General features: G+C 61.4%; 3 protein-coding genes across 3 annotated transcripts; 1 reads left to right on the top strand and 2 right to left on the bottom strand.

The window, feature by feature from the left end:
* Nucleotides 1-607: 607 nt before the first annotated feature.
* LOC128135829 (uncharacterized) lies at nt 608-4,139 on the bottom strand. The gene is made up of 3 exons (XM_052774901.1): nt 4,012-4,139; nt 2,435-2,666; nt 608-1,829 (listed from the first exon to the last, which is right to left on the bottom strand). The coding sequence occupies exons 1-3, from the start codon at nt 4,137-4,139 to the stop codon at nt 723-725; spliced, it is 1,467 nt and encodes a 488-aa protein (XP_052630861.1). The 3' UTR covers nt 608-722.
* On the bottom strand, nt 3,763-7,500 carry LOC128135912 (uncharacterized). The gene is made up of 3 exons (XM_052775018.1): nt 7,471-7,500; nt 6,605-6,996; nt 3,763-4,461 (listed from the first exon to the last, which is right to left on the bottom strand). The coding sequence occupies exons 2-3, from the start codon at nt 6,993-6,995 to the stop codon at nt 4,175-4,177; spliced, it is 678 nt and encodes a 225-aa protein (XP_052630978.1). The 5' UTR covers nt 6,996; nt 7,471-7,500; the 3' UTR covers nt 3,763-4,174.
* Nucleotides 7,501-9,959: 2,459 nt separating this feature from the next.
* On the top strand, nt 9,960-20,695 carry LOC128135856 (coiled-coil alpha-helical rod protein 1-like). The gene is made up of 14 exons (XM_052774948.1): nt 9,960-10,244; nt 10,314-10,374; nt 10,921-11,341; nt 11,774-11,857; nt 12,795-12,932; nt 13,275-13,385; nt 14,144-14,229; nt 14,572-14,684; nt 15,102-15,165; nt 15,456-15,523; nt 15,716-15,786; nt 15,966-16,008; nt 16,139-16,249; nt 20,409-20,695. Exons 1-13 carry the CDS (start codon nt 10,160-10,162, stop codon nt 16,222-16,224), a joined length of 1,431 nt encoding a protein of 476 aa, XP_052630908.1. The 5' UTR covers nt 9,960-10,159; the 3' UTR covers nt 16,225-16,249; nt 20,409-20,695.
* The last annotated feature ends 814 nt before the right edge of the window (nt 20,696-21,509 follow it).

The following is a 21,509-nucleotide window of genomic DNA, read 5'->3' as shown; positions in this document are numbered from 1 at the left end:
AAAAAAAAAAAAATGGGGGTGATTTGGGGTTCGGGGGGGTGGGGTGTCACCTCCCGGGTGGGGGACCCCAACACCCACACACCTCCCGCCTTTTGGGGGGGGACATGGGAGGACATGGGGGGGGCTCCCCAGTGGGGGGGGGGACCCCAAACCCTTCCCCCTTTTGATGGGGGGGACACGGGTGTCACCTCCCTGATGGGGCGGGGGACCGCAAGTTCCCCCCACCTCTGTTTTTGGGGGCGGGGGGGGGGGCATGGGGACACAGGGACATACGGGGACAAGGACAGACCGTGGGGGACATGGGGGAGGTGGAGGGGACACGGGGGAGGAGATCCCTCTGCGTGGCTGTGCTGGCCTTGGGGACACCGGGACCCTCTTGGGCCATCACGGTGGCCTTGGGGACATTGAACTTCCCCATGGGGACACAGGGGGCCCCCCCCCATCCCCTTGCATGGTCGTGGTGGCTTTGGGGACACCAGCAACCCCCATGGGGACGTGGAGGGGACACGAAGAGGACACATGGGAGGTGGCATGGGGACACGGGAGGGTGGACTGACACAGGAGGGGACGTGGGGACAAAGGAGATACGGGGGGGGGCACACACACGTTGGGGACAAAGTGACACGGAACCAAGACTGCCGCAGTGACGTTGATGCCAGTGCTCCCCAGTGAAGCCACCGGTCCCCAACGAAGCCACCGGTCCCCAACAAAGCCACCGTCCCCTACCGTGGTCCCCGCGGCAGCAGCCCCGGGAGGGCGGCGGTGGCATCCCGGCAGCGCTGGGCCACGGTGGTGGCCTCGGGGACGTTGGGGTTGACCAACAGCCCCCGGGCCACCCGCAGCGTCCCCAAGAGGTGGCACTTGGCCAGGCGGGCGCTAGCGTCCCACAGCGCCTCGGCCACTGCCACCGCCGCCATCAGGTCCTCGGGGACGCCAGGACCTCCTTGCACGGTCGTGGTGGGCCCGGGGAAACCGGGACCCTCCTGGGCCACTCCGGGAGCCTCAGGGCCACCGTGGCCAGCAGCCATAGCAGCCACGGCGGCCTCGATGTCCTCGAGGCGGCGCCGCAGGTGACAGTAGAAGAGGGTGGCCTGGTGACAGGCGGCCACCAAGCGTCCCAGGGGCTTGTGGGCCGCCGCCGCCAGCCGTCCCCTCTCCCCAGCCGCCGCCGTCTCCACCATTGCCGCCGCCGTCTTCTCGGTGGCCTTGGCGGCCGCCTGCAGCCCCGCACTGGCCTCGGACACCCGTGTCTTGTGGGCCGTCACCACCTCGGCCATCGTAGCCACCTCCGAGGCCACCGGCAGTGCCCGGGTGGCCGCCAGCAGCTGCTGGCGTGCCCTGTCCTCCTGGGCCATTGCCGCTGCCAGGTGGCCCACGGTGACCCCGGCGGTGGCCCCGGCGGTGGCCCCGGCGGTGGCCGCGGTCCCGCAGGCGTCCCTCAGGTGCGCGGCGTCCCCCGCTACCGTGGCCCAGGTGGCCGCCACCGAGGCCACCGCCTCCCGCCACTCGCGGGTGATGGTCGCCACGATGGCCCAGGCGTCCCCTGCGGTGGCCCTGGGGACAGCGGAATCCCCCGGTGGGACCACAGCGGGCTCGAGGGTGGCCACGGTGGCGGCTCCAGCAGTGGCCGCGGTGGCCAGGGCACGACGGAGGCGGGTGGCATCTCCGTGATGGTGGTCCATGGCCCGGCGGATGCTGGCGACGAGGGCCACCAGCCTGGCCCGCAGCGAGCCCGGTGACCCGGCCAGGGGGATGTCCCCTGGCGTGGCCCCCAGCTCGCCCAGGATGGCCACCACAGTCACCAATGGCTCCAGCAGCTCCGGGGACACCTGGGGACGGGACAGAGCCGGTGGCAGGGTCCCCAATGTCCCTTGTCCCCTCTGGGGGTCCCCTCTCCTGTCTCCATGCCACCCTGGGGTTCCCCTATGTCCCTCGTCCCCTTTGGGGTCCCCTGATGTCACCCTGGGGCCCCCCGATGTCCTTTGTCCCCACCATCGTCCTCCCTGTCCCTCTGGGGTCCCCCCGTGTGTCCCCCCCCGTCCCCCTGTCCCTATTTCTGTCCTGTCACCCATCACTGCCACCCGCTGTCCCCTGACAAGCCCCGTCCCCTCGTCGCTCACCACCCCCAGCCCCCGTCACCCTCATGTCCCTCGTCCCCTCTGCCACCCCCGTCCCCCCCCACCCCCCCTCCTGTCCCCGCCACCCCCCCCACCCCATTCCCCATTCCCTCTGCCACCACCCTGTCCCCCCATCCCCTTGTCACCCCCCGCCACCCTGTCCCCCCCCCGCCACTGCCCTGCCCCTCATGTCCCCCCCATCCCCTCTGCCCCCCGTCCCCATTCCCCCCCCCTGCCACCCCCTGTCCCCTCTGTCACCCCCCCCACCTCCCTGTGTCCCCCCACCCGCCGCCATCCGGCGCTGAGATTTGTCCCACCTCGGGGGGGACGATGGCCCCCGTGGCCTCAGGGGTCTCCATAGGTGGTGGCAGCGTTGGGGACCCCTTGGAGACGCCGTGGGGACACGCGGGGCCGGGATGTGGCGGCGGCGGCGAGGCCGGATACGATCCCGGACCTGGGCCAGGCTCGGCCCACGGGGGGGGCTGGGCGAGGGGACGCTGCCAGCGGGGCGTCACCGGCCCCGTGACGGCGGTACAGCCCCCCCCACCCCTCGGTGGGTTCCCCCCCCGTGTCCCCAACAGGACCCCACCGCCTCCGATGGTCCCCCGATGTCCCCCAACGGGGCCCCAGCACGGCCGCTCACAGCCCCCGGTGTCCCCAGGGGGGGTCCCACAGCCCCCGGTGTCCCCCGATGTCCCCAGGGGGGTCCCACAGCCCCCCGGTGTCCCCCGATGTCCCCAGCAGGGTCCCACGACCCCCCGTGTCCCCCGATGTCCCTAATGTAGCCCCATGCTCTGTGATGTCCCCCCCCCAGTGTCCCCAGCGGGGCTCCAGTCCTTGGTGTCCCCCCGCAATGTCCCCTGATGTCCCCACAGCCCCTCATGTCCCCCACTGTCCCCAGTGCAGCCCCAGAGCCCCCAGTGTCCCCCCTCCGTGTCCCCAGTGGGGTCCCAACACGGCCACCCACAACTTTCAACGTGCCCCCCCATGTCCCCCGATGTCCCCAACGTGTCCCCGGTGCTGGCTCCGGCACGTCCCCAATGGGTCCATCAGAGCTGGCCACGATGGTGTCCCCAGTGTCCCCAGTGTCCCCTCACTGGTGGCCCCAGCGTGTCCCCAGCGCTGGCCCTGGTGATGTCCGTGGAGTGTCCCCAATGCTGGGGCCAAGGTGGCCTCAGAGATGTCCCCAACACAGCCCCAGCGACGTCCCCAGTGTGGCACCGGCTTGTCCCCCATCCTGGCCCCCAGCATGTCCCTAATGATGTCCCCAGTATCCCCAATGCTGTCCCAAACATGGCCCTGCTGATGGTCCTGATGCGTCCTCACCATGTCCCCCATGGCTTGGGGACATCCAGCCGGGTGCCCCTGGGGACGCTGGGGACAGTCCTGAGCCCTTTGACAGGGACGGCTTGGGGACATCCCCCTTCCTGGTGTCCTTGGAATGGGGTGGGGGTGTCCCCTTGCCCTGGTGTCCCCATGTCCCTGCCGTGTCCCCAAGCCCCAGTAACAGGTCGGGGGCTTGGCGTGTCCCTGAGGTTTATTGGGGGGACAGGGGACGGTGTCACCAACGCATCCCTGGTGTCCTTGGACCACAAAGGGGACGTCCTTGACGTTCCCAGGTGGGACAGGGGACATCCCCGTGTCCCCAGGAGGAGGGACATCCAGGTGTCCTCAGGTGGGACAGGGGACATCCCCGTGTCCCCAGGACGGAGAAGGGACATCCTGGTGTCCCCAGGATGAGGAGGACCCTCCTGGTGTCCCCAGATGGGACAGGGGACATCGGGTTGTCCCCAGGATGAGGAGGACCCTCCGGGTGTCCCCAGATGGCACAGGGGACATCGGGTTGTCCCCAGGATGAGGAGGACCCTCCGGGTGTCCCCACCCCCATCCCTACTCAACCCCTGGCAGAGCCTCCAGTGCCCGGGCCAACCTCTGCGTCCCCTCCTTGTCCCCCATCACTGTCCCCAAGGCCACCACGACGTCCCCCAGGACCCGGGCGCTGGCAGGGAAGCCTTTGGCCATCTCCAGGTCCTGGGTGACAGCGTCCACCAGGGTCTTCAGGTGACCGGCCACCTCCTCCAGCATCCCCAGGGTGGCATTGGCAGCGGTGGTGGCCTCGGTCGCCTCGGTGGTGGCAGCGGTGGCAGCGGCGATGTCCCGGGCCAGGCGGGCGGGTAGCGGAGGGCTTGGTGACGCTGGTGGCTGGCGGCGGTGGCCAAGTGACGCTTGGATGTCCCCGCGCCCCACAGGGCCACCTGGCAGACAAGGGCGATGGTGGCCAGGCAGGGGACGAGGTGACTCTCCTGTGTCACCCCCAGCGCCTCCCGCACCACGTCCAGGGACACTGCGGGGACAGCCGGGGGACGGGGACATCACCTGGTGTCCTCGTCCCCTCCCAGTGTCCCCAGTCTTGTCCTGGTGTCCCTGTCCCTTTCTGGTGTCCCCACCCCCCCCAGTGTCCCCTGTCGCCTCCTGGTGTCCCCCATCCCAATGTCCCCATCTCCTCCCGGTGTCCCAGTTCCCTCCCAGCATCCCCTGTCCCCTCCTGGTGTCCCCCATCCCAGTGTTCCAGTTTCCTCCCAGTGTCCCCTGTCCCCTCCTGGTGTCCCCCATCCCAATGTCCCCAGTCCCCTCCCGGTGTCTCAGTTCTCTCCCAGCGTCCCCTGTCCCCTCCTGGTGTCCACCATCCCAGTGTCCCCAGTCTTGTTCCAGTGTCCCTGTCCCCTCCTGGTGTCCCACTCCCCTCCCAATGTCCCCACTCCCATCCCAGTGTCCCCAGTCTTGTCCTGGTGTCCCTGTCCCTTTGTGGTGTCCCCACCCCCCCCAGTGTCCCCTGTCCCCTCCTGGTGTCCCCCATCCCAGTGTCCCAGTTCCCTCCCAGTGTCCCCTGTCCCCTCCTGGTGTCCCCCATCCCAATGTCCCCAGTCCCCTCCCAGTGTCTCAGTTCTCTCCCAGCGTCCCCTGTCCCCTCCTGGTGTCCCCCATCCCAATGTCCCCATCTCCTCCCGGTGTCCCAGTTCCCTCCCAGTGTCCCCTGTCCCCTCCTGGTGTCCCCCATCCCAATGTCCCCAGTCCCCTCCCGGTGTCTCAGTTCTCTCCCAGTGCCCCCAGTCCCCTCCTGGTGTCCACCATCCCAGTGTCCCCAGTCTTGTTCCAGTGTCCCTGTCCCCTCCTGGTGTCCCAGTCCCCTCCCAATGTCCCCATTCCCATCCCAGTGTCCCCAGTCTCGTCCTGGTGTCCCTGTCCCTTTGTGGTGTCTCCATCCCCTCCCAGTGTCCTACTCCCCTCCCAGTGTCCCCTGTCCCCTCCTGGTGTCCCCAATCCCAGTGTCCCCATCCCCTCCCAGTGTCCCAGTTCCCTCCCAGTGTCCCCAGTTTCCCCATCCCAGGGTCTCCAGTCTTGTTCCGGCATCCCTGTCACCTCCTGGTGTCCCCTCCCAGTGTTCCAGACCCCTCCTGATGTCCCCAGTCCCCTCCCAGTGTCCCCCAGTCCATACTGGTTGGGGCAGGGGAAGCTCTATACTGATCTACACTGATCTGTAGGGTATTCTACTGGTCTTTACTGGTCCCTACTGGTCTACAGCAGCTCCTACCAGTCCCTGCTGGTATATACTGGTTTGAACTGGTCTGTAGAGCTCCTTACTGGCCCATATAGCTCCAGACTGGTCTATACTAGTCAGAGCAGGGGAAAGCTTCTACTAGTCTGTAGGGTTTCCTACTGGTCCCTACTGGTCTGTAGGGTCCTCTATTGGTATTACTAAGCCAAGAGATCTCTAGGGCTTCCTACTGGTCCTTACTGGTCTGAACTGGTCCCTACTGGCCAGGGCAGGGAAAAGTCTCTACTTGTCTGTATAGCTCCTTACTGGTCTGTACTACTGCCTACTGGCCTGTAGGGTTCTCTACTAGCATTACTGATCCAAGCAGATCCATAGGGCTCCCTACTGATCTGAAGGTCCCTACTGGTTAAACTGGTCCATACCAGTCAGGGCAGGGGAAAGTCTCTACTGGTCTGTAGGGCTCCCTACTGATCTGTACGGTTCTCTACTGGTATTGCTGATCCAAACAGACCTATACGGCTCTCTACTGGTCTGAACTGGTGCATTCTGGCTTATACTGGTCAGGGCAAGAGAAAGTCTCTACTGGTCCACAGAACTTCCTACTGGTCCGTACTGGTCTTTACTGCTCTACAGTGGTTTCTTATGGTACCTACTGGTCTAAACTGGTCCCTACTGGTCTGTCGGGCTCCCTGCTCGTACATACTGGTCTGTAGGGACTTCTACAGGCATTACTGGTCCAAGCGGAACTGTAGGGCTCCCTACTGGTCTGAACTGGTCCATACTGGCCAGGGCAAGAGAAAGTCTCTACTGGCCCGTAAAGCTTCCTACTGGTCTGTAAGGTTCTCTTCTGGCATTACGGGTCCAGGTGGATCTGTAGGGCTCCCTACTGGTCTGAACTGGTCCATTCTGGTCTATACTGGTCCATACTCACACAGCGGGGTGCAGACAAGCAGCAGCACCAGGGCAACAGTCCGGGCCACCCACAGACCCCAGCGACGCCGGCGATTCCGGCACAGTTCCCGCTCTAGCTCGGAAGCGCTGGCGTCTGCGGCCGTCCCCAGAGCCCGGTAGAGCCCTTCGGCGTTGAGCCCCAGCGTTGGCGGCGTCATCGCCGCCGCTGCCGCCATCGCGTCCTCCAGCGCCGTCTGCAGCCTCTCCAGCACCACCTCCGCCTCCCTCAGCACCACCTTCGCCTCTGCCAACACCTTCGCCACCGTTCCCGGTGTTCCCAGCGCCTCCGCCAGCTCCCCCAGTGCCCGCAGCACCCGTCCCGACGCCGCCGTGGCCGAGGCCACCGCCAGGGACAGCGGTGGAGATGACATCCTGCGGGGGACCCAGGCATCTAGGTGGGGACGTCCAGCCAGGGGAGCCCTCCCCAACCCCGAAATAGAGATAAGAGGGACCCAGGCGTCCGGGGATGGGACCCAGGTGTCAGGGTGGGAAAACCCCTCCCTGGGGACCCAGGCGTCCGGGGCTGGGACCCTCTCCAGGGACCCACGTGTCCTGGGAGGGGACGCACCCCCCTAGAAGAGGGACCCAGGCGTCCGGGTGGGACCACCATCACCACTCCAAGGCACCCAGGCATCCGGGCGCGGCCGCCATCGCCGTTCCGAGGCGCCCAGGCGTCCGGCCGCAGGAAGTTTTCCACTTCCCTTTTCCACAACCACGGAGGGACCGGGGCGTCCGAGTGCGGTTCCCAACCCCCTGCCCCCAGCTCCCCCCTCCCACCCCTGGGATCCCCCCCCTCAAGGGACCCAGGCGTCCGCATGTGGGGACCCCCCCCCTCCCAGCACCTACCTCCCTGTGCCCCTTGGGTACCGTCCCCACAGCCAGCGGCACCTACGTCACTGCCACTCCCACACCCAAAAGGGACCCAGTCTTCCGGGGTGATGGGAGCGACCCGGGCGCCGGGGTCCTGTCACCCCGCAGAACCCCCCATTTACTACCCCAGGGCCAAAATTTGCATCCCAGAACCCAGATTCACCCCTCAGGGCCCAGACTCACACTCCAGAGCCCAGATTTACCCCCTTGGAGCCCAGATTTACCCCCTCAGAGCCCAGATTTAGCTCCTCAGGGCTCAGATTTACCCCTCAGGGCTCAGATTCACCCCCTCAGGGCTCCCTTTATGCCCTCAGGGCCCAGATTCACCCCCTCAGGGCTCAGATTTACCCCCTCAGGGCTCTCTTTATGCCCCCAGGGACCAGATTTACCCCCTTGGAGTCCAGATTTACCCACTCAGCGCTCCCTTTGTGCCCTCAGGGTTCAAATTTACCCCTCAGGGCTCAGATTTACCCCCCCAGGACCCCCTTTATGCCCTCAGGGCCTAGATTTAACCCCTCAGGGCACAGATTTACACCCTTGTGACACCGAAAAAGCCGGTCGAAGAAACTCTCTAACCCTCGATTTTGGAGTTTTAGGAAGCAGGCATTCTTTATTGCAGCGCTGGATGCACGGGGGATCGCTCCACCTATCGTGCACACCGTCAGGCCTAATTGTGCAGGTTAAGTACATGTTCCACATACATATTCACTACATTTCTAAGAAATGTCATATATATTCATTAGTTTTCCAGGAAGCTATTAGTATATGCAAATGCCCTTTACACAGGCGCAGTGAAGGTCTCTGGTGGTCTTCAGGAGTCCTCTGGTGGTCTTCCATAGTCTTCCTCACTTGTCCGCTACTTGACTCTCCTCAGGTGATTCTGCGCAGTGCGGTCCTTTACGTGTTTTGGTACATCTTATCCTAAAGAATGCTCGTTAGTCCCTAAAAAAAACCAATGCTTGTTAGTGCTCTTATTATCTAAGTTTTCATTAGTGATGTAAAACCACACGGCTAGTTTAAGCTAAATTATCTACAAGGACGAGAACAAAGACAGGAGTTCTTACCTTTTCCGGCCCTATCTATCGAGCAAGGCCTCTGCTTGCGCCTTCTCAGCAAGGTGGTAAATTCATCAAACATTTAATTAAGCTTTGCAATTGCTCACGACTCCCTCCTGCTCATTCTCATTTTCTTGATCTTTCAACTCTTACTATATCACTCAGAGCCCAGATTTACCCCCTCAGGGCCCAGATTTACCCCTCAGGGCCCAGATTTACCCCCTCAGCACCCCCCTTATGCCCTCAGGGCACAGATTTAACCCCTCAGGGCCCAGATTTACCCCCCAGGGCTCAGATTTACCCCCTCAGGGCTCCCATTTACCCCCTCGGGACCCCACTTACCACCCCAGGCCTAGATTTACCCCCTCAGGCCCTGATTTACACCTCCAGGGCCCTGATTTACCTCCTGGCCTCAGATTTACCCCCCCAGGGCCCAGATTTACCCCCCCTCAAAGCCCCCGCTTTACCCCAGGCCCCACCCCTCGAGCTCTGATTGGCGGAGCCTCCGTGAGGGGGCGGGACGAGCCGCCGCGTTCTATGCACCGCCCCCCACGCCCAGGCGCAGCCTTGCATTGGCCAGCGTGGAGGCGGGACCTGCGCGGCGCCGCCTCTCATTGGTTGATGCTTTCCCGCCTCTGGGGTAGGGGGGCGGGCTCTTCGCTCAGTGCGGCGCGCTGATTGGCTATCCCGGGCGGAGGGGGAGAGCGGCGGCGGCGGCGCGTTCCCGGCGTGCGCCGCGCGGTTGTGAGGAGAGGCGGGGATTTAGTGGTACTGGGTGTACTGGGAGGTACTGGGAGTTAGTGGGAGCCCCTGGGATCGTGAGGAGGGGGTAATGGGGAGCCACTGGGAGTTACTGGGAGTAAGGAGGGGGAACTGGGAGACACTGGGAATATGAGGGGGCAGTTACTGGGGGAACTGGGAGCCACTGGGACCTTGAGGGGGGCAGTGGGGACCTGCTGGGAGATACTGGGAGGATCTGTGTGGGTTGAACTGGGAGTTACTGGGAATATGAGGGAGGGACTGAGGAGTCACTGGCGGCTAGTGGGAATTACTGGGAGTGTTGGAGTGTACTGGGAATACGAGGGAGGAGGTTACTGGGTGTACTGGGGCCCCCTGGGACCACGATGGGGTGAATGGGGGTCTACTGGGAGTTATTGGGAATTACTGGGAGTGTGTGTGTGGGAACTGGGAGTCACTGGGAATATGAGGGAGGCAGCTACTGGGTGTACTGGGACCCCCTGGGACCATGATGGGGTGAATGGGGGTCTACTGGGAGCCACTGGGAGGGGGGGAGGGGTACTGGGAGTCCCTGGGGCTGGGGGGCCTGTCAGTGAATTGGGAGCCACTGGGGGTTAGTGGGGGTGTTGGGGTGGGGGGCAGGACTGGGAGTCACTGGTTCCATGGCAGGTTGGAACTGGGAGTCACTGGTAGTTACTGGGAGCCATTGAGGCTGGGGGGGTACTGGGAATGTGAGAAGAGGGGAACAGGCCCTAACTGGAGGCTACTGGGCGGTACTGGGTCTGGGCATGGGGGGGTTACTTGGAGTTAACTGGGGCCATGGGGTGGTTACTGGGAGGCACCGGGACTAGGAATAGGGAGGTACTGGGTCCATGATGGGGTTACTGGGACTTACTGGGAGTTGCCCCCCCAAGGTGCCACCAATGGCCGAGAGTCACCCGGAGCCGCCAGGCACTGGTGAGCCCCCGACGCCTGGGCCCCCCCTCCCCGCCCCCCCCGGACACCCGGGTCCCTCCCACCCCCCAGGGCTGAGGGGCCTCGTCCCCCCGTCGCACTTCGTGCTCCGCCCCCCCAGTCCCAGCACCAGGTAAGGACCCCCAGTGCTCCCAGTAACCTCCCAGTTACCCTCCCTGTAACCTCCCAGTTTCCCCCCCCAGTGCTCCCTGTAATCTCCCAGTTTCCCCCCCTGCAGTGCTCCCTGTAATCTCCCAGTTTCCCCCCCCAGTGCTCCCTGTAATCTCCCAGTTACCCCCTCCAGTGCTCCCAGTAACCCCCCTAATGTTCCCAGTAACCTCCCAGTACCCCTCAGTGCTGCCAGTAGCCATCCCAGTAACCCTCAGTGTTCCCAGTAATCCCCCACTAACCCTCTCCCAGTGCTCCCAGTAACCCTCAGTGCTCCCTGTAATCCCCCAGTCTCCCCTTCCAGTGTTCCCAGTAACACCCCAATGTTCCCAGTAATCCCCCACTAACCCTCCCAGTAGCCCTCAGTGTTCTCTGCAATCCCCCAGTTTCCCCTTCCAGTGCTCTCAGTAACCCCCTAGTGTTACCAGTAACCCCCCACTAACCATTCCAGTGCTCCCAGTAGCACTCCCAGTAACCCCCAGAGCCTGGACACCTAGGTCCCCTTTGGCAGGCCCCTGGAGGCGGAGCTTGATGCTGAGAAGAGGCGTGGCCAAGCCCTGGAGGCAGAGCTAGATGCTGAGAAGAGGCGTGGCCAAGCCCTGGAGGCAGAGCTAGATGCTGAGAAGAGGCGTGGCCAAGCCCTGGAGGCAGAGCTAGATGCTGAGAAGAGGCGTGGCCAAGCCCTGGAGGTGCAGCTTGAGGCTGAGAGGAGGTGTGGTCAGACCCTAGAGGCGGAGCTTGAGGCTGAGAGGAGGCGTGGTCAGACCCTGGAGGCGGAGCTTGATGCTGAGAGGAGGCATGGCCAAGCCCTGGAGGCAGAGCTTGAGGCTGAGAAGAGGCGTGGTCAGACCCTGGAGGCGGAGCTTGATGCTGAGAGGAGGCGTGGTCAAACCCAGGGGGTGGAGTCTGATGGGGGGCAGCCCCTGGAGGAGGTGAGCCTGGATGTCTGGGTCCCCTGGGGGCCGTGTCCCCTCCCCTTGGGGACGTGGTGGCCCTGTCCCCAGGGTGGGGGGGGACATGGTGGCCCTGTGCCTTGTCCCCATTGTGTCCCCAGGACGTCCCCTGTCCCTCTGGTGTCCCCAGGGTGTCTCCCTGTCACCAGGATGTCCCCACAGTGGTGGTGACATGGTGGCCCCGTCCACAGGATGTCCCTGCAGTGTGCCCAGTATGTCCCCTGTCCCTTGGGTGTCCCCAGCGTGTCCCGATGTCCAGTGTCCCCAGAATGTTCCCGTGTCTCTTTGGTGTCCCCAGGTTGTCACCCTGTTCGCATGGTGTCCCCTCTCCCCAGGATGTCCCCGTTCCCACTGTCCCCACGGTGTCCCGATACCCCTGCGGTGTCCCCACACTGTCCCCATTCCTCCCAGTGCCAGGCCCAGGTGCTGTTCCAGGCCCGGCTCAGTGCCCTCGGCCACATCCTGACCCTGCAGGAGCGCGAGCTGGGCCGTGAGGTGGGGCTGGGGGGGTCACAGGGTGCCCTTGGGGGGGCTTTTAGGGGGGCGGGGGGGGCATAGGGTGCTCTTGGGGGGCCCTTTGGGGTGCTAGGGGGTGGCTGGGGTGGTGTGAGGTGCCTCTTGGGTGCCAGGGGGGACCCTGGGGGCTCCTGAGACAATTCAGGGGAGGGGTACTGGGGGGTTCCTGGGATGCTTTGGGGTGCCATAGGGTGCCACTGGGGGGGCTTTTGGGGTGCTGGGGGAGCTCTAGGGTGCTGTGAGGTGTCCCTGGGGAGCAATGGGAGGTCATAGGGTGCCACAGGGGGTCTTGGGGAGCAATGGGGCAACCCAGGGAGTGAGGGGGAGTCCTGGGGTGCTCTGGGGGGGATCCAGGGTATCCCTGAGGTGCTGCGGGGGGCAGTGGTGCTTGAGGGGAGGGGGTTCTGGAGGGTCTTGAGGTGCCATAGGGTGCCCTGGGGGAGCTTTCGGGGTGCTGGAGTGGCTTTGGAGTGCCAGGGGCTGTTCTTGGTGTGCGATGGGGCGACCCAGGATACTGGGGGAGGGCCTGGGATTTGGGGGGTGTTGGGGCCCCCTGAGGTTCCATAGGGTGCCATGTGGGGTTCTTTTGGGTTGCTGGGGGAACCCTAAGTGCTGTGAGGTGCCCCTGGGGAGCAATGGGGAGGCCCTTTGGTGCCACAGGGGGGGCCAGGGGGACAATGGGGTGACTTGGGGTGCTGGGGGACCCTGGGGTGCCATAGGGTGCCACTGAGGGGGTTTTTGGGTGCCGGGGAGCCCTAGGGTGCTGTGAGGTGCCGCTGGAGAGCAATGGGGGGGCCCTAGGGTGCCACAGAGGGTTCTGGGGGGCAACAGGGCTACGCAGGGACTTGTGGGGTAGGGTCCTGGGGGTGGTGGGGAGGCCCCCAGAGCACCCACACCGCCACCTCTCACCCCCCAGCTGCCCCCCCCCGGGGTGCCCGTGGCAGTGGCCCCCCCCCGGCTGCAGGCGCTTCTGGGGCGCTGGCGGGAGAAGGTCTTTGCCCTCCTGGTGCAGCTGCGGGTGCAGGAGGAGGCGCAGCGGGTGCTGCAGGCGCAGGTGGGTGCCTGGACTTCTGGATCCCTCCTGGGGGTGGCACCTGGGTCCCATCTAGGGGGGTTGGGGGGTGCCCAGACACCTGGGTCCCTCCCGGGGGCATTCCTGAGTCCCTTTTAGCGGGGTTGGGGGGTTTCCTGGATGCCTGGGTCCCTTCTGGGTGTCACCTGTTTCCTTTTGGGGGGTCTCCCAGATGTCTGGGTCCCTTCCAGGGGTCACCCATTGCCCTTTGGGGTGTCTCCCGGAGGCCTGGGTCCCTTCCAGGGGTTACCTGTTTCCCTTTGGGGGGGTCTCCCGGATGCCTGGGTCCCTCCTGGCACTCTCCCGAACGCCTGGGTTCCTCAGGTGGGGACGCTGGGGGCGGCGGTGGCAGCGGGGACGCGCCGGGTGACACGGCTGGAGCTGAGTCTGCGCGAGAGGGCGGCCACCGCTGAGCTGCAGCGTCGGGACACCAAGGTCAGCAGGGACATGGGGGGACACTTGGGATGTATGGGGACCTGCTGGGGACACAGGGGGACACACGTGGGACGTATGGGGACCTGCTAGGGACATGGGGGACACACATGGGACATATGGGGACCTGCTGGGGACACAGTGAAAGGTGTGGGACATATGGGGACTTGTTGGGGACACCTGTGGGACTGGCTTGGGAAATGAGGGGACACATGTGGAACGTATGGGGAGCTGCTGAGGACATGCATGGGCTATATGGGGACGTGCATGGGACATACAGGGACAGACTGGGGAAATAGGGACCTGCTGGGGACATGGAAGGACATGATCAGGACATATGAGGACACGCTGGGGATACGTGTGGGGTAAAGGGGGGCCTGCTGGGGACATGCACAGGACATATGGGGTCTGCTGGGGACATGGGGGACACGCTGGGGACATGTGGGGCCATGCTGGGGACATGGGGGTGTGCTGGGGACATGGGGACACAGAGGGAGACATGTCTGGGCCGTGCTGGGGATGTGCTGGGGACATACTGGGAACACAGGGATGGATTGCGGATAGTGTGGAGACACACTGGAGAGACATCACAGCGGGTCACTTGGGGAGGGGTTGGGGACGTGATGGGGACATGCTGGTGACATCGGTGACCGGTGAGCAGCGTCCCAGTATCTGACCAGGCAGGTGACCCAGAGCAGGGACATGTTGGGGACACGGGAGGGCTTGGGGACACGTTGGGGATGTGGTGGCACTTGTCCCAGCGCCTGGCGCAGGAGGTGATGCAGCAGCGGGGACGGGCAGAGGCAGCTGAGGAGGCACTGGGGGGACTGGCCCGGGCGGCTGCCAGGTACTGGGAGGGGACTGGGAGGGACTGGGGGACAACTGGAGGGGCACTAAGAGGGCCTGGGGGGGAATTGAGCACCAAGAGGGATGGGGTGGAACAGGGAAGAAACTGGGGGGGGAGTGGGAGGGACTGGGGTGACGCTGGGGGGGACTGCGATAGGGGCTGGGGAAATACTGGGAGGCACTGGGAACACTAGGAGGGAACTGGGAATGGACTGAGAGGCATCTGGGGGATACTGGGAGGGGACAGGGATGGGGGCACTGGGAGGTCACCAGTGTCCCTGCTTCCACATCACTGCTGGTCCTGTCCCCGTGTCGTGTCTCCCCTGTCCCCTGTGTCCCCCAGGCTGGCTGGGGTGGTGACAGCACGCGAGGCTGAGGTGACAGCAGCCACCGGGACCATGGTCACCCTCAGTGCCCGCCTGCGCCGGGCGGGAGAGCGGCTCCGTGTCCTCCAGGGTACAGGGACGGGGAGAGGGACATGGGGATGGGGACACGGGGAGGGAGATGTGGAGACAGGGGGCACAGAGGTGAGGAGGGGAGGGGGACATGGGAACGGGAAAGGGGACATGGGGACAGGGAGGGGGACATGGGGACAGGGAGGGAGACATGGGTATGGGGACACAGGGATGGGGGGGTAAGGATGGGGACACGGGGAGGGAGATGTGGGGACAGGGGGGCACAGGAGCGGGGAGGGGAAGGGGACATGGGGACAGGGAGGGGGACATGGGATGGGGGGGGACATGGGGACAGGGATGAGGATGCGGGGATGGGGACAGGACAAGGCGTGGGGACAGGAATAGGGTGGCCCCGATGCCACCGTCACCCTTCCTCTGCAGTGGGCGGCCCGGGACTCACCCTGTCCCCTGTTCTCAGGGCTGGTGGCCCCGGCGGTGGCCTTGGACCGGCCGCGGTGGCAGCGGGACCCAGTGGGGGACGAGTGAGTGACGGGGAAGGGGCCCGGATGCCTGGGTCCACTTTGGGGGTGTTGAAGGACGCCAGGGGACCCTGAGGGTGGGAGGGAACCCCACGGGTGACATGCCACAAGGGTAGCATGAGGACACTGGGGAGGATATTTGGACCCTGGGAGTGACTTTGGGTCCCCATGGGTGGCAGGGGACCCCGTCCCTGCTCTTGGGGACTCCAGGGGTGACATGGTGGCCCTGTCCCCACCCTGATGGCCCTGACCCACGTGTGGGGCCGGGGGTGACATGGTGACACTGTCTCCAGCCCGGTGGCCGAGGTGACAGGCAGCACCCATCTCCTCGCGGGGACAACGGCCGGGGTCCGGCGCAGCGGTGAGTGGGGATGCACTGGGGACACATGGGGAGGACACTGGGCAGGGGACATCGCTGGTGGGACACGAGAGGACACGAGGCAGGTGCCAGGGGACACACTGGGGACACCATGGGGACCCAGTGCCACCCTGTGCCCCTGCGGGTGAGTGGTGGCTGCCATGTCCCCGCTGCAGCCTGTCCCTGTCCCCGCAGCGGTGGCCTCGGGGGTGGCTGAGGAGGTGACACACGGCTGGGTGACAAAGGACGAGGTGACGTGGGACAAGGTGAGGTGGTCTGGGGACATGGGTGGGGATGTGGGGGACACAGAGAGGGGGCATGGGGGGGCTGGAGACATGGGGAGGTGGCACAGGGAAGGGGTGAGAAGGGGGGGGCACCGGTCTGGGAGGGCACTTGGGGACAGGGGTTGCTGCTGTCCCTGTGTCACCCCTCATGTCACCCCCAGGCCACCCCCCACGAGGACAGGATGGGGCATCCTTCCAGCAGAGGTAGGTCCGACCCATGTGGCACCTGTGGGTGTTTCCATATCCCCCCTGGTGTCCCCGTGTCCCTCCCAGTGTCCTGTGATACGCCTGGGTGCCCCCCAATGTCCCTCAGTGTCCCCTCATGTCCCCCCAGCGGCGCTGAGCTCCCTCGTGACGCAGCTGCAGGCCCTGGGTGCCGCCATCCTCGGGGACGATGGGGACAATGGTGACCCCCCCTGACCCCACTGCGGACCGAGGCATCTAGGTGAGTCACCCCCACCACGCCAGCCAGTGGAGAGGGGACCAGTCTGGCCCAGTCTAGCACTGGTGTGACCCACATGTCATCCTGTGTCACTTCCCAGATGTCACTCAGCTCCTGCTCAGGTTAGGGCTAACATAGCTCACGCTGTGTGTCCTGGGGGGACACTGGGGACGCTGGCTTCGCGCTGGAGGAAGGATGAGGGCTCGCATCATCACCTGGGCAACTCGTTTTGCTCATAGATGCACAAATAAACAAATTAACGAGCTCTAAGTAATGAAACCTCACAACTTGAGTGGTGAATAAGCAAACTCAGGTGATAAACTACTCTGTGCACAGGGGATTGAGCCCTTGTTTGTTCGTTATATTTCTTAACGAGCTCCTCAAGTTTAATTGACAGAGTATTTTGAGAGATGCAAACGAGCTGTGGCATGTTAGTGATGTCAGAACTAGCATCTCTCCTGGACACGTCCCAGTAGAGCTGCTTGACGTGACTGCTGTGGTGTGAGCAGAGATATTTGTGCATGTCCGTGCCTTGGCAAAGAACGAAAAAACAGATGCTAAGCGGCATCAACCGGGAGAAAAATTGAAGGAAGAGGGATGGTGAAATCCCAGGAGGGATTTATCCCAGATTGAGAGCCGTTGGCTGGGTGCCGGTAATATTTGGCAGGGATTCAGCAAATGACTAGCATTGTGTGGGTTAGAGAAGGGAAAAGGAGACGGTGCCGTGCGCTGGTGACTGGGCAGTTGTCTTGGAGGAGCGAGGGATAGGACTGATGAGTTGGAAGAGGAAAATGAGGAAGTGAAGTATAAGCACTTAGAAATGCAAATTAGATTGCTCAAGTCAAAACTTCAGCCCCGGATAATTGCCGAAGGTGAAGAGGGCAGGAGGAGGTGGGTGGAAGTGACTTTAGACCCGGTTCACGATCATTGTGCTGTGGATGATCATGATTGGGATATCTGGAAACAAGCAGATTTGCGGGTAATAACGAGGATGATTCCTTGCCCTCTTGGCAGCCATAATTAAAGTTGAACAACAGAGCGTGCCCACAGGGGCACAAAACTCGTCTCCAATTAATTGATCAGGGGGAGAGACACTGAGGTAACCCAGGAGAAACACCCGTGGAGGGGCTGGCATGGATCTGGACAGCCGGACCCAAACACTTCCACCTTAGCCCCGCTAAAGCTCCACCGTTAGCATCAAGTCCGGCAGTACTGGATACCACAGGGCCAAATATTCCGAGTCCTTTACGAATTTGGGCCGGGGATGCGCTCTGCATCCCACTGATCATCCATCCCCCTGGAGCTAAGAAATCGTTAGCTTTAGCCGTTCAGACAGGCTTAAATGGTGTTATTTTCCAAGAATATAATTATTTTCTGGTCCTTCAATGTATGCTAGTAGATTTACCACTCTGCACCCCATGGGATAAAAAACAGGTGAGAACCTCCGCTAAAATAAACAGAATAAAAAAGAGACGGTCTGTCTCCATGCAAAACACAAGGGGAAAATGGGGAAACACTCACAGAGATGACGGGAAATACGTTTGGATAAGGGGCTCTCTCCGAGTCAGTTCAATGAGCTGCCAACTCCCCTTCTAGTGCCCGGGTTTCCCCTCATTAACTTCTTGTCATGGTCCTCTGAGGTCTGTGTCAGGAGATGGGGGTGACGCTGTGGGATTTACAAGGAGAACAACAGGAACCAGAGGATGCGAGCTCGGCGATAGACCCGAATCCATCAGCACTTACACCTAGACCGGGAATCTACAGGAAACCAGTGTCGAGGCGCAGTTTGGTGGAAGCAGTCACGGCCGCTGCTCCTACCGCTGAGTATCCAAGTCCTGAGGTGACGGTCATGGTTAATGATTGCCACATACAGCGTTCCTCGTTGAACATTCCTCGTTGACACAGGAGCCCAAATACCGATGGTAGATAAGGACACCTGCAGAGTTACAAATCTGTTGCCAAATGCTGCTCCTCTACCCCACAACAAGATAGTTAATATTCCACGATACAAATTAACCTTCTGATGTTTATTGTCCTGTTCCTGGGTTGATAAAAGAGCTGGAAGAAGGTTGTCGAGTCTCATCCCCCTCCAACTCTCTGGTATGACCAGTAAAGAAAATTAATGGCAAGTGGTGACTAACACATAGATGATGTTTTAGTAGGTAGATGCCCAGCAGAAGCTGTGGAATGGGCTGGGGAGGTGATTATAACACACCAACAGTTAATTGAGGTAGAGGAAGGAAAGAAATAAGGACCCAGCTGGGAAGTAACGTTTTGGGGAGTCAGATGGAGAGGTGGGAGGAAAATGGCTCTTGCTGAGGTCCTACAAGAAATCCAAGAGTTAACCCGTCCCTGAGAATAAAGGAGTTGCATGTGTGACAGGGACTTTAGGATTTTGGAGGACACATATTCCAGGATTTCATAGAATAACATGACCACTCCGTAACTTACTCAAGCAAAATGCAGTCTGGGCATGGACTGCACCACGTGAAGAGGCCCTGGAGCTTCTAAAGGCCAATGTGAATGTGTCATGGGGCCCCTTCCACCCTATGAGCCCCTCTCACTGCATATCCAGGTGGGAAAGGTGGGATATTGGTAGGCCTATGTCAACAGGGACCTCTGAGGAGCTCCGACTCATGGCAGAGGGCTCAGCACAGTTCCTCAACCTCTGAAGAGGTTCTAGCAGGTTACGAAGGGTTGGGAGCAACCGAACCTTCAACTCAAGGAAGAAGTTTAACTTTCCATGTGCCGATACCTCTTCTTAAACCTCTTCAGTGTTAAGCCACCACCTTTAGGTGTAGCACCTAAGACCACTGTACAGAGGTGGGACTGTATATCCATCACAGGTAGCTTGACCAAGGAGAATAAAGTTGCTGAACCTATGGAGCACATAGCAGCGGCCACTTAATACGTGGAGCCTCCATGTTCTCCTACCCAGGATGCTCCTGAACTCAACCTCCACCAACCGCGAAATGGTGTCTGACTGATGGGAGCGCTCATAAAACATTAGGTGAACGGCAAGGAACGGCTGCTGCTGGATCTGTGGCTGATGGACTTGTGGTAATGGAGCAAGTAGAAGGTTCTGCTCAACCAGCAGACAAGTATTAGCTCTTAGAAATGGCATATGGACCACATACATATGGACCATATATGTATGGGCTGGTGCTACGCGATGGCAAGGAGACTGGGCAAAACGCAACTGGCAGATGGGGAATGGAGACGTACAGAGAAGAAAATATTGGAAACAAAGATCTCCATCTCCTGTCCTACTGCTATAGGGCATGGAGCCGCACACCAAAAAAATACGACTGGGGTGGCCAGATGGACTGATACGAGTGACCACCAGTAGAAACGTGGCAGGATTTTCTTCTACCTTGAGTATTGGATGGTTGAATGGTTCCACAAATGGTGGGGGGACACGAACCTGTATCATCATGCGGCAGGACCATGTTGGCCAAGCTCTAAGCAACAAGTGGTCCCACCAGTGACCACTCATGGATTTGGTAATGGGAGGAGGAGTTATCAAAAGTCACTTGGGAAGGGCAAGACCTTTGGGACAGTTGGTCAGTTGACTCAGTCTCCCCTGTGACACCAACCTCTGAAGGATGGAAATTTACAACCGGAGCTGAAAGAGTAACGAGTTTGGGTAATGTTTTACCCGCCAAGCACCACGGCAGGATTAAACCAATGGTTTGGTGTGTACCCGACACTGCAGGACATAATGGGTCACCTTTTAAAAATAGGAGAGAAACGGTGGCTTGACCATGGAGTTAAGTGGACTTTGAAACCCTACCAGGCTCTGAGGAATGGAGCGATGGAAAGCTGGAAGGGGTTGATTAACCAACAACTCAAATGGCAAAACAATGACACTAATTAGGTGAGGAACTTATGGGAGGCCATACAAGCGCTGAACTCACAGCAGACTCCTACGGGTAGTCCACTACAGAGAGGTTCATGTGCTGACCCAACACCAGCAGGATGCTTTGACCACCTCCAGGCATCCAGGAGAGCGGACGAGGAATCAACACCCATCCCTTGGGAAATGCTGGGTGGGAAAACGCACTTTTGAGGGAAAGGAATATGGGAAATGGTGGGAGCGAGATAACTCATTCCTGAGATTTGCATGCAACCCAAGACCTTGGTTGTCTTTCTCCCTCCCTAGGAACCATTGACCTCCTGGATGAGTAAGTGGAAAGCTGTTGTTGAACCTTCATCCTACGGAAAGTATCCACCTAGAAAGTGTAGCGAGTGTTCCCGGGAGCTTTGTTAACACCCGGTGAGGTGTTAACACCCAGAGAAGATGTGGAGAACATCTAAAAAGACAAGAACCTTCACGTGGAGAACATCTAAAAAGACAAGAATCTTCACATGATGGACAATCCAAACCCTTCCATGGGGAAATGTGTCATTCCCTCACAGAAATCTTGATGGATAATTAAGGAAACCAAATTAGTTGGTCGTCACGTCCCTCCACTGTAACGTGGACACGAAGACCCAATGTACCCAGAACCACTGGTGGGGCAGCAGGAACCGAGGTGTCCACCCACCCACACGCACCCACCTTTTGTATAGGTGTCAGTAGGGTGTATCCAGGAATGGGGACCAGTTTGGCACTGGTGGGAACCCATGTCCCTGTGTGTCATGCAGTAGATGACAGCGCCATCCCAGTTTGTCTGGTGGGACCCCATGTGTCACCCCATAGATGGCAGTCCCATCCCAGTCTGGCACTGGTGGGACCCCCACATCACCCCAGAGGAGACACTCCCAATCCCAGTTTGGCACTGGTGGGACCCCCACATCACCCCAGAGGAGACACTCCCATCCCAGTTTGGCACTGGTGGGACCCCCACATCACCCCAGAGGAGACACTCCCATCCCAGTTTGGCACTGGTGGGACCCCCACATCACCCCAGAGGAGACACTCCCATCCCAGTCTGGCACTGGTGGGACCCCCACATCACCCCAGAGGAGACACTCCCATCCCAGTTTGGCACTGGTGGGACCCCACATCACCCCAGAGGAGACACTCCCATCCCAGTCTGGCACTGGTGGGACCCCCACATCACCCCAGAGGAGACACTCCCATCCCAGTCTGGCACTGGTGGGACCGCCACATCACCCCAGAGGAGACACTCCCATCCCAGTTTGGCACTGGTGGGACCCCCACGTCACCCTGTGTCACCTCCCAGGTGGCAGCACCAGTTCGGCCCAGTCACTTACTGCTTCTCCCCATCCCAATGACCCAAACCTTTATTTCTTTTTA

Source organism: Harpia harpyja, chromosome 25 (assembly GCF_026419915.1).
Source record: "Harpia harpyja isolate bHarHar1 chromosome 25, bHarHar1 primary haplotype, whole genome shotgun sequence".
Lineage (NCBI taxonomy): Eukaryota > Metazoa > Chordata > Aves > Accipitriformes > Accipitridae > Harpia > Harpia harpyja.
Note: the sequence above shows the minus strand (reverse complement) of the source record. Positions and strands in the feature narration are given on the sequence as shown.

Bases quoted from the DNA above. Each gene is read 5' to 3' on its own strand.
- LOC128135856 (XM_052774948.1), top strand. From the start codon at position 10,160: ATGATGGGGTTACTGGGACTTACTGGGAGTTGCCCCCCCAAGGTGCCA. The intron at 12,933-13,274 runs GTGGGTGCCTGG...TGGGTTCCTCAG, and splicing joins AGCGGGTGCTGCAGGCGCAG to GTGGGGACGCTGGGGGCGGC. The intron at 15,524-15,715 runs GTGAGTGGGGAT...CTGTCCCCGCAG, and splicing joins GGCCGGGGTCCGGCGCAGCG to CGGTGGCCTCGGGGGTGGCT.
- LOC128135912 (XM_052775018.1), bottom strand. From the start codon at position 6,995: ATGTCATCTCCACCGCTGTCCCTGGCGGTGGCCTCGGCCACGGCGGCG. The intron at 4,462-6,604 runs GTGAGTATGGAC...CTGTCCCCGCAG, and splicing joins GCTTGTCTGCACCCCGCTGT to TGTCCCTGGACGTGGTGCGG.
- LOC128135829 (XM_052774901.1), bottom strand. From the start codon at position 4,139: ATGGCCAAAGGCTTCCCTGCCAGCGCCCGGGTCCTGGGGGACGTCGTG. The intron at 2,667-4,011 runs GTAGGGATGGGG...GAACCCACCGAG, and splicing joins GAGGCTCTGCCAGGGGTTGA to GGGTGGGGGGGGCTGTACCG. The intron at 1,830-2,434 runs GTGGGACAAATC...TCCCGTCCCCAG, and splicing joins GGGCCATCGTCCCCCCCGAG to GTGTCCCCGGAGCTGCTGGA.